Source organism: Sycon ciliatum, chromosome 3 (genome assembly GCF_964019385.1).
Source record: "Sycon ciliatum chromosome 3, ocSycCili1.1, whole genome shotgun sequence".
Classification (NCBI taxonomy): domain Eukaryota; kingdom Metazoa; phylum Porifera; class Calcarea; order Leucosolenida; family Sycettidae; genus Sycon; species Sycon ciliatum.
The window spans coordinates 14,117,126-14,127,791 of NC_088645.1; the positions used below are offsets into that span (position 1 = coordinate 14,117,126).

The following is a 10,666-nucleotide window of genomic DNA, read 5'->3' on the forward strand; positions in this document are numbered from 1 at the left end:
GCAAAAGCTGTATTGGGCGCTTTCGATTACATGTTTACACAATTCTGGAACTGGGTTTTTTAAATTTTGGGAATGACAAGAATGAGCGGATTCCGGCCTTGTAAACGAAGGACTGGAATTCACAACGCATTTTATTCATGTCAGGTCACAAACAAAATTGATGAATCGTAAAAAGAGATCACGTCCACCCTCGCGCGCACGTGGACCCAGCATCGCGCACACGCCGACCAGGGAGGCTCTTCGCGCGCTTTAGTCATGACCAGACCGGGAACACACCGACTGTGCAATTCTGGCGCCAGAATTAGAGAAATCCCGCCCTCTCTTCAGAATTGACGGATTCGACAGAATTGGATAAAATCAATTCTAACGACGGAATTTGTCACTTTTTGTGTAATCGAACTGTGCATCAACAATAACTAATTCTAGAATTGACCGAAATGCGTGTAATCGTAAGCGCCCATCGTGTTCCCAGAGAAAGTATTCTTGGAAAAATTAGCACAGAAATAACGAATATCTTCCAGGAGCGTCACAAGTTTGCTGTGTAGGCACTGCATACATATTATGTAGATCTAAAATTGCGGGATCGAAAACAAAGTTTAATTAACTTCCTGCTACACCAACTGCAGCAGAAACAACAAAATCAGCATTGGTTTGCGCGTTCAATGGAACATGGATTTAGTAGCATAAGTAGCAAAACATTCACTGTAATCGCTACATGACTGCGAAGATTGAGTTAGCATTTTCGTCTGGCTGTATGGAGGTATTGTGTTCGTTGTGTAGTAAAAGGGTTCTATAATGCACACAATGATGGTATTGAATAAATGCGGAATACTCCTTTCCTGCTGTTGAGTGTGTCTTTTATCGCATCTCTAACTGCACCTAGAAGCACTTTCGGTGGACAATACTCGGACCAGATTCATCGTATTCTTGCTTGGAGATCCACATCTGCTGGAAGGTGGACAGCGAAGCTAGAATAGAGCCACCGATCCACACAGCGTACTTCCTTTCAGGTGGAGCGATGATCTTTACCTTCATTGAGCTGGGTGCGAGGGCAGAGATCTCTTTCTGCATTCGGTCAGTGATACCTGGGTACATGGTGGTTCCACCAGACAGAACGATACTGGAGTAGAGATCTTTGCGGATGTCCACGTCACACTTCATGATACTATTGTACGTCGTTTCGTGTATGCCAGCCTGCTCCATGCCCAGAAAAGATGGTTGGAAAAGAGCCTCAGGACAGCGGAAACGTTCATTTCCAATACTAATGACCTGTCCATCTGGTAGCTCATAGCTCTTCTCCAGTGTAGAGCTGCGTGACGCTGTGGTCATCTCCTGTTCGAAGTCGAGAGCAACGTATGCTAGCTTTTCCTTGATATCACGGACGATTTCTCGTTCAGCAGTTGTCGTGAATGAGTAGCCACGCTCGGTCAAGATTCGCATCAGGTAATCGGTTAGGTCTCGCCCAGCTAAGTCGATCCTCGAGATCGCATGGGGTAGCGCGTAGCCTTCGTAAATAGGTACAGTATGGGAGACTCCGTCACCAGAGTCCAGGACTATCCCCGTTGTACGACCAGATGAATACAGAGAAAGTACGGCTTGGATGGATACGTACATAGCGGGCACGTTGAATGTCTCGAACATGATCTAAAGATTCCAACAGGAAGAGAGAGAGAGAGAGAGAGAGAGAGAGAGAGAGAGAGAGAGAGAGAGAGAGAGAGAGAGAGAGAGAACAGAAAGATAAATGAACCTAACATTAATTAAAGCTTTCGTAAAAAAAAAGATAGAAAAAAGCTTTGTAGAAAGGAAAAGAACATATGGATACGAGTTAAGAGTAACTCTTCATCACTGCAACCAGATACTATAGTCAGAAAGTGCAACAGCTAGGCACAATACTGACAGAGTACTGAGACATTCGACGTCCTGACACCTAGCTTCAACACATCTCCATAGCGCTAACCAACAGCCTTCCAACTCGGAATGTTCAAGGTTATGGAGAGACCAAAGAGGGGAAGGTAAGCGCCACGAAAACGAGCACAAGCTACAGTCCCAACGGAACAAAGAATGTCGGAACTCGTATCCATATGTCTTTTTCCTTTCTACTTTTATTATTGGCTCAACGTCCGAGTTTCAAAAAATGTTTTAGCATTAAAATGTTAAAATGTTAAAGTGATAATTATATCCTCTGCGCATCCGATTCACTGTTGTCTACCCACTAGCACCCACTTCACTAGTGATGCAGTGAACACCATTTTTGTTTTAGAAACAGAATATTAGTTGACAACTGTTAGAAGTTGATAGATACATGTAGAAGCCTGGCAATTCATTGACAAGCTCAGCGTGTTATTTACCTGTGTCATCTTCTCCCTGTTGGCCTTGGGGTTCAGAGGAGCCTCGGTGAGCAATACTGGGTGCTCTTCGGGCGCAACACGCAACTCATTGTAGAACGTATGGTGCCAGATCTACGGACAACAATAAAACATACACGTGTGTTACAACTCACTTTCATACATTGTTATATCACCGTCTCCATCTCAGTTTTTCAAAGGTTGGCAGGTAGGTAACGTGGTCATTCTCATTGTAAGGTATAAATATTTCGAGCCTGTAGCAAGTTCAATGGCGAACACGAATGACAAAGTTCTTACTGTGTAGTTTGAAGATAGTTACGTATGCAGCACATGCATGTAGATATGCAACATGTTCGCAAGTTTGAGGGAGCTGTAACGGCAAGAGGCTGGAGAAAAAATTATACGATGCTCACATATCCAATATTCTGCTCACAAATGCTCAACATTCACAGTTCTACCATCGAGATAGTTTAGCCAAAACTACATTTCTTGATCAATCTCAAAAGGGCATACCTTTTCCATGTCATCCCAGTTAGTGACGATACCATGGTCGATAGGATACTTGAGAGTCAGTATTCCCCGTCTCGACTGCGCCTCGTCTCCGATGTAACTATCTTTCTGGCCCATGCCTACCATTACGCCTTGCCCCCTGGGACGGCCGACAATCGACGGAAACACAGCTCGGGGTGCGTCATCACCGGCGAAACCGGCCTTGCACATTCCGGAGCCATTGTCCACGACAAGAGCTGCAATGTCGTCGTCACACATTCTGCTGAAAGGAGAGGTGATGATAGTATTGTGTTGTTATAAAACTTAATGAGGCTGCAACCCGCTATAGCACACTGTCTTTGACAGATCTGCGAGCAAATTCCTCAGTTCACACTTGGATATGCACAGCTTGACCTACTACCTACTAGTTAGCACACGGAAAGTTCGGTAAAAATGAGCGCTGAAAATACTGTTGATAGCCGTAAGGCAGTGAGTGAGGAAATACAAAATCTTTAGCACAATGTGGTTCACTCCAATGTTATTTCTCGCTTCCTCGTTTCGTCTCTAACCAGCCAGTACGATGTGAAGTTCTTTTATAGCAATCGCGAAGACTGCGGGCATTGCGTCCCGTTGTGTGCGTCAGCCGCACTCATGCTCGTGCTGAGTAATTATAATGCAATGTACATGTATTGGCAATGGACTTCGAATAGGAGAATGAAAAGTTGAACGCCTCGAATCTGAGGCAATGTCGGAATATGATTTTCAGGTTCGAATTGATGCACTTTCTTGGAACGCTGTGGATTCTCGGAGGCATGACGAACTAGAGTGTTGCTGTTCATGTACATGTACAGTGTATTGTATTGTTGGACTAAACCGCTGCACTGCACTCTATAGCATTATCTTATGTCCGAAGTCAGGGTATCCACTATGGCAATTATCAAGGTGAATCGGTGCATGCAGAAAGGTTGTCAAGTGCATTACGTCATAGTTAGCCCGGCACCGGCTGCACCACAGAGTCACAGACATGTACAATGTACATGTATGTACCTATACATGTATGTACATACACACAATCATGATGTCATTGCACAATCATGTACAGGTACCTACTCCATACGGACCATAGCCTATATATAGTATATGTATAGGCATCTCCTGTGAAGGCTATCTTATCTACACGTATGCCAATGAGTCATTGACTTGTTCGTCACCTGCAAAAGGCTTGAGCAATGAGCATCCCTGTCCGAGGTGACTGTAGTCTGTACTGTGTAGTTCGGTGTTCGGAGAAATACCCCAGTTCCTGGTGTTGCTGTCAAAGAGATGACAAAATGGAATCGCTGAATGGCACAGACCCAAGGACCAGAGTGCCAGAGATTCATGTTCTTACAGTGCACAAATCATTATTTCGGTAACTAAAAGTTTACTTCACATCTGGATGGGTCAATGGCGAAATCAAGGAGTCCGCACACTACAGTATCACCCACTGGATTGTGCAGACACACAGTTGCAGTCGTGTGGTACACATACATGTACATGTACATGTATTTGTGGTAGAATTGTCCCTGGGTGCAGCTCAAAAGCATGATACTGATGTGATGAAGTGCAATCGTTGCATCAACAACTGGTTAGAGATGCGGCTAGTATGATGTCCATCCATCACTTTTCTATTTGATCCTAGATGCCAAAAATCTTCATCCATCACAGAGGCATGGTTACTTCAATACTTGAACAATCATGTACATTTTCTTAATACATTACTCTCAACTTTCAAATGCACTTTTCAACATTACACAAAACTATTAAATAAACTATCAAATTTTCGGACCTACACTAAATTCTTGTTTCACACAATGTACATGCATCTGCTGTTCACCGCTAGTAGTCGATTGGAGAATCCAGCCTGAAATTATTAGTATCGCAGGGGCACAAGCCACGCACATACAGTCATGCCAAACCCACGGACGATCTATCTCGATCTATTCCACGACATCAGTAGTACCAAGGGCCATGTGTCCATCCAAAGAGGCTGAGTCTCAGGTATTGCTACCGCTGTACAGCCGTGTGGCTTCTGCGTTGACACAATCATAAATCGCACGCTCTCTATACTTGTGATAACAATCACCCACTGACCCAGGCCGTGATCAGTCTTCATTGATTCTGCGTGCTGGAGTTGAATATCTACGCATCATGCCTGAAGAATGTTTTCTCGGAGGAACCCGAGTTCGCGGTACGAGAAAAGGCTGTGCGGGCAGTATTTTATCTCAGTCAATGTCAATCAAGGACGATCGAGTATGACAGCTACATGACATGCTGATGTAGCTCAAGTAGAGTCAGGTATGCAAGACCTCGCGAAGCAGACACCATGTACCATGATTACTAGTACATGATTGTACACTGTGCGCGCAGAGGCAGTCGTAGATTTGCTTCCTCGGTATAATCATGTACATGTACATGTCTTACAGTATACCATGGTATACGGTACTTGTACACTCAATCTGTATCACGTGACACTTGCACTACATGTAGCCAGAACTGGGGAGATTTGGAGAAACATTCCTTTCCACTGACCAATCCAGGCAATCCTGCAACGAATCAGTGGTGAGTCATCTGGGAGTGTGCTCATTGGTCGAGGGATTTGAAATACTAGCAGCTTCAAATCCTGAACTGAAAGTAATCACTTGTCTTGCTTGGGAATAAATGGAGAAATAGCTGACACAAATGCAATGGATGTGCCTCATCCGTCTTGCCTCACCGAGACACCCATGCGGCTGTCTTGCCACTTGTACAGTACTACATGTACTAGCTAGTAGTAGTAGTGGGATGACTAGTGATTGACAACAGTACTAGTAAATACTGTTACTATTAGTATTACTTGCCACTCTAACTCGATGAGTCACAGTGAATGACTCATGGCAATCATTCATGTTTGGATTTGAGTCATATTGCTGAGTGCTCTCAGCTCTGGCTCTGGGAGATCTCGAGAGGTAGGCAGTGCATTAATTTTTACAGTTGTACTACTACTAGCACTACTACTAGGTGTGATAGAGAGTGTTCAGGCATGCCTCACCTACAACGGGTGGTAGTCCTGCAGCCAGTGCTGGAAGTGTTGGCTGGCTACTACTACTAGTAGATCCACTAGTACTACCGCTAATTGAAGTAAAACATCTGACGAGAAAGCTGAGGCTCGCGCCCTGCGCCCCGTCACGGACAAAAGAAAACAGTGGGTTGTCTGCAGCATTGAGTGCGAAGTTTTAAAAGCAGGAGAAGAAGACAGTAACTGTTGGCGCAGAGATTCTGGCAATCTATTCCATGCAACACTAGCCTTCTAAAGAGAGAAAGGATTGAGACACGTGAGGACCTGAGTGTGCGAGAATAAACATGGGTGATACTGATGACAACTGCATGTGTGCAGGATCCGAAAGCGTAGATCGACATGCCATAGAGCTTGTCAATCGAGAGAAAAGGAGCAAGTCTGCACGCAGATCGTGAAGGACATGTACAATGTACATGACTGTACAATGACATTCATTATAAATCATGTGCATGTACAATGTAGATCTACATGTACACTGTATACCTCAGTACCTGCACTCATGCAAATTGAATACTAGTACAACTACAGTTTACTACAGTCCATTCCATAATATTAATAAGTGTGCACTCTTTTCCAGTCAAAGGGCCAATAATAATTGTGCACTCTTTTCCATCCAGTCAAAGGGCCATTGTGTATGCCCCATGCCATGGATTCTACATGATGTAGGCCAGTGCCAGCCTGACAGGGGAATACCCCACGTGGATGCGTTGAGATGATCAATAATATAAGGCCATTATTAAGGTGCATGACTTCTTCAAAGACAAAGCAGCGGCGCAAGAAAATGCACGGAATCGGAAATCTGCCAGCAGAGCGAGCTAAAAAATCAATTTTCCATTTTCTCTCTCAAATTTGGACAGATTTTGATCCGGTTTTTTTTAAGGAGCAGCAAGCAAGCGTGCATTCACTCAGAAAAATTGCCTTGTATTTGTACATAGTCGTATGATGGGAGCATGTAATAACAGTGCACACTTATTATTTTTTAAAAGTTTAATATAGTGAATGGACTGTAGTACTACCATGAGTCATGACTACGACACCATGAACTGAATGAAGTAAGAGTCAAGATCAAAGCAAAAGGACAACCCAATAATTATTATTTCGGAAATAAATAGAACACTCATCAACTAGTGCTACTGTCGTACTATACTGAGACTAGTGAGTATATGTAGTACATGTACTACCATGACTACGGTGTTGTAAAAAAAAAGTAAGTAATTAATTTTAGTTGTTCTTAAGATCTTGCGCGTCGCATTTCATTTTCTTTTACTAGTTTTAGTAACGTAACCCGTTAGTTTGCAATGGTGGCATCACCTCTCCTTCCGATAGAATGTGTGACGATGATACCGCCGCTATTGTCGTAGACAATGGTTCGTATACGTGCAAGGCCGGGTTCGCCGGTGATGACGGGCCAAGAGCAGAATTCAAGACGGTTGTTGGCCGTCCGAAAGAAGTTGGCAGTATGGTGGGTGCGAGTCAGAGAGACACATATGTAGGAGACGAGGCTCAGCCAGCTCGGGGTATATTGTTTCCAAACAGGAGACCTATCGAACACGGTATCATCACAAACTGGGACGATATGGAGAAGGTATGTACCAGACTGCGAATTATTTGTTTTGTTTTACAGTACATCAATCACGTAAACTACTTCTCATTGAACCCGATCGAGTCTCTCAAGTGCACGCCGCAGCCCCAGACCTGCAAACACTGGGCTACCGAATGGTAGAGGGGACGGTTTCAAATAGGACACAGGTTGCAAACCGGAACGGACTCAATATTCACTTTCTCTCTTGGTATTTTGATTAGAAAACATATGTCACAGTGAGACTACGATGTGTTATACTCCGAGCCAAAATTTCATGGCTCTGCGATGACCAGAAGCGCCATATCAAGCAGGTGAGTTTTTGACGTGTTGCTTCGCACTGGGACTTGAGTTTTACGACTTTCGAAAAATCAACTTCTTGTCGCAGGTAAACAGCGGCTCGCCTCTCGCCAATAAAGCACCGCATACCAATCAAAACTAATGGAAGCACACACAAGGCTTATTGTTACTCTGTACTGGCCGTCGTGGAGCGATTGCAATTACCTAATTTCAGACCCAGAGTGAATTTGACGTGCACTCTAAAACGTGTCCGGTTTGGAGCCACCTCTGATTTGAACTTTTTTGAAGCGAAAAATTGGGCAATTCGGAGGCAATGGGTCAACACAAAGGAGTGGCTCAGTTCGATTGACTCTGGCCCCAGAGCAAACTTCAACATGCCAGTTTCCTTCCACAAACATATTTCGAGTGAAAATCAACGCTGATGATCGGTTTGGGTCTATACAAATTTGGCTGTCAAAGCGTCCCGGTATCGAGCCGTCCCCTCTACAAGTCTAAAAAGCGTGTTACAGTACACGTGACCTGATTTCATTGAGCAGCACTGTACATTATGTCGGGTTCCCACAAGGCGGATTTTTCGCCCGATGCTCCGACTGCGACATGAAATCGGTCGACTGAGTCGGCTAAGTTGGACCACCTGTTCACACTCCACACAGTAGTAAGCGATTTGGCTTGTCGGCTTGTCTAGTGTCTTTGCACACGTGTCCCTGTACACATGATACACGGCTGCGCTAGACCGTACGAGTGAACGCCAGACACCGGAAATGCAATCCATGGCCAGCAATCGAGGACATCTGGGAGTTGTAATTTTTGTACTCCTCCGAGGTGTGATTTTTGGCGTGCTGGGCCAAGCACAAGGATCCCACCTGTCAAAAAATGAAGAAAACGGTTGTTTGATCCTTTGGTGTAATCTTTGTAGCTAGTCGAAGCAAGTTGCTGTTTGGAGCAGAAACGCTGAAATTGACTATTTTCTGCATGTACTCGTGCATGTACTCAGGCATGCAGTCTCACTCGTATTTTAGCTCTTTTTCTGGAATGGATGCTGCTCTGCGCCCCTTGGTGAACATTTCCTGCGCTCGTGGAGCAGCTGAAAAGGACCACTGGTATGTCTGGTTCCTGGTTTGAAAGTGGAGAGTCGACTTTTGTGTCTTGAAAAAGGAGTAGAGAGTGATAAAGGTACATCTGTAGCTTATTTTGAGTGCTCCTCGTACATTTTTGATCGTGATAGAAATTCTCAGACCAAAGTCAGCGCGATGATGGCCGATCAGTTTTCTTGTGGATTTTTTAGTTGTTTCGTCTCGTATCTATGTCAGTATCGTGATGGCGAAGTGGAGAGGGTGATTTTCTTCCTCTGGGCTTCGTTCGGTCGACTTTGCTTCGTCCTCGTTGAAAAGTGATGCTGAAAAAAAGGTCGATTCGCAAAATTATGTTGATTTTGAATGTTCGTGATGACATGCGATTGCTGGCTATGATTTGGCACGAACTACAGGCACAGCACAGGGGCCAAAAACCTAAGGTTTTCTCTCTGCTGTCATGGTAAAAGCCGTCAGTGATCGGTTGGAGGCCCGATCCACCATGTGCAAGAACCAAAAATCAGCCGAGTTTTCGGCCAACTATCGACATGTTGATATGTCAATAGTTGGTAATGTTGATCGTACGACAAGAAAATCGCCGCAGATTTGTCGGAACCTTGTACAGTCGTCCCTCTCTAATCCGGCACTTGTTTATCCAGCACCCTTGCAAACCAGCACACTTTCTGGCAAAACGGATTTTTTCAGTTCATTTTCTACGCTTTAATCCGGCACTTGAATTCCGCCTCCGGCAGCGATTTTCTGCAACAAATCACTCAAACTGTACATAATTTGATTTTCTAATCCAGCAGTTGTACATCGCATACCGTACCGGTGCCAAACTGCCGATATCCTATGCCAGTGCATAGGATATTTGCAAGTGTATGTTATAGACATGGCATGTTACAGACATGCATTCCACAAACTTGTGACAAAGTACTTGGATTGACACAGAAAATCCCTACATTTTGACGTACGACACAAACATGTACGTTACTAGGTGAGCCGGGTTGGAGGGCAGGATTTGATAATCCAGCAACCTTGTTTATCCGGCAGAAAATGCCGTTGCACAAGGTGCCGGGTTAGAGAGGGACGACTGTACAACAACTCCGCTCACACGAGACAATTTTCGCGGCGGTCTTGAAGATTTTTCATATGATTCCATGTCGCCCGAAAAACCGGCCTAGTAAGAACACACAAAACATGCAATGTGACGCCTGAAATATGTGAAATTGTTGCAACACCGTTACATATAGTTGTGTTATCTGATCTTTGCTTCTAGATCTGGCATCACACGTTCTACAATGAGCTCCGCATTGCTCCAGAAAAGCATCCTGTGCTGCTCACAGAGGCGCCCATGAATCCCAAGCAGAACAGGGAGAGGATGACTCAGGTAAACACTCCGGCGCTTTGGAGCTGCTCTAGGCGCTGCTGTGTTACATGTATATCTATATGCGTCAAGTAGTCCTGGACAGCTCAAGTATCTTAAATGCAGCATAGTCCAGAACGTGAACATCTGAAGCAAAACATTACTCTCTCCCTCTCTCTCTCTCTCTCACACACTCTCTCTCACACTCTCACTCTCTATCTATCTTTCTCTCTCCCTCCCGCTCTCTCTCTCTCCATCTCGCTCCTGCTCTCTCTCTCTCTCCATCTCGCTCCTGCTCTCTCTCTCTCTCTCTCTCTCTCTCTCTCTCTCTCTCTCTCTCTCTCTCTCTCTCTCTCTATCTCTCTCCCTCTCTTTCTCTCTCTATCTCTCTCTCTCTCTCTCTCTCTCTCTCTCTCTCTATCT

General features: G+C 44.7%; 2 protein-coding genes across 2 annotated transcripts in view; one reads left to right on the forward strand and one right to left on the reverse strand.

Annotated features, from left to right (window-relative positions):
• Positions 1 to 337: 337 nt before the first annotated feature.
• LOC135811503 (actin-2-like) lies at positions 338 to 3,368 on the reverse strand. Its single transcript, XM_065324741.1, has 3 exons — positions 2,859 to 3,368; positions 2,349 to 2,459; positions 338 to 1,644 (listed from the first exon to the last, which is right to left on the reverse strand). Exons 1-3 carry the CDS (start codon positions 3,111 to 3,113, stop codon positions 880 to 882), a joined length of 1,131 nt encoding a protein of 376 aa, XP_065180813.1. The 5' UTR covers positions 3,114 to 3,368; the 3' UTR covers positions 338 to 879.
• Positions 3,369 to 7,213: 3,845 nt separating this feature from the next.
• Positions 7,214 to 10,666, forward strand: part of LOC135811502 (actin-3-like) — a 5,797-nt gene continuing 2,344 nt past the window's right edge. The window contains exons 1-2 of the mRNA XM_065324740.1: positions 7,214 to 7,513; positions 10,157 to 10,267. Of these exons, the coding sequence (XP_065180812.1) occupies positions 7,256 to 7,513; positions 10,157 to 10,267 (369 nt within the window). The 5' untranslated portion in view covers positions 7,214 to 7,255. The remainder of the gene's footprint in view (positions 7,514 to 10,156; positions 10,268 to 10,666) is intronic.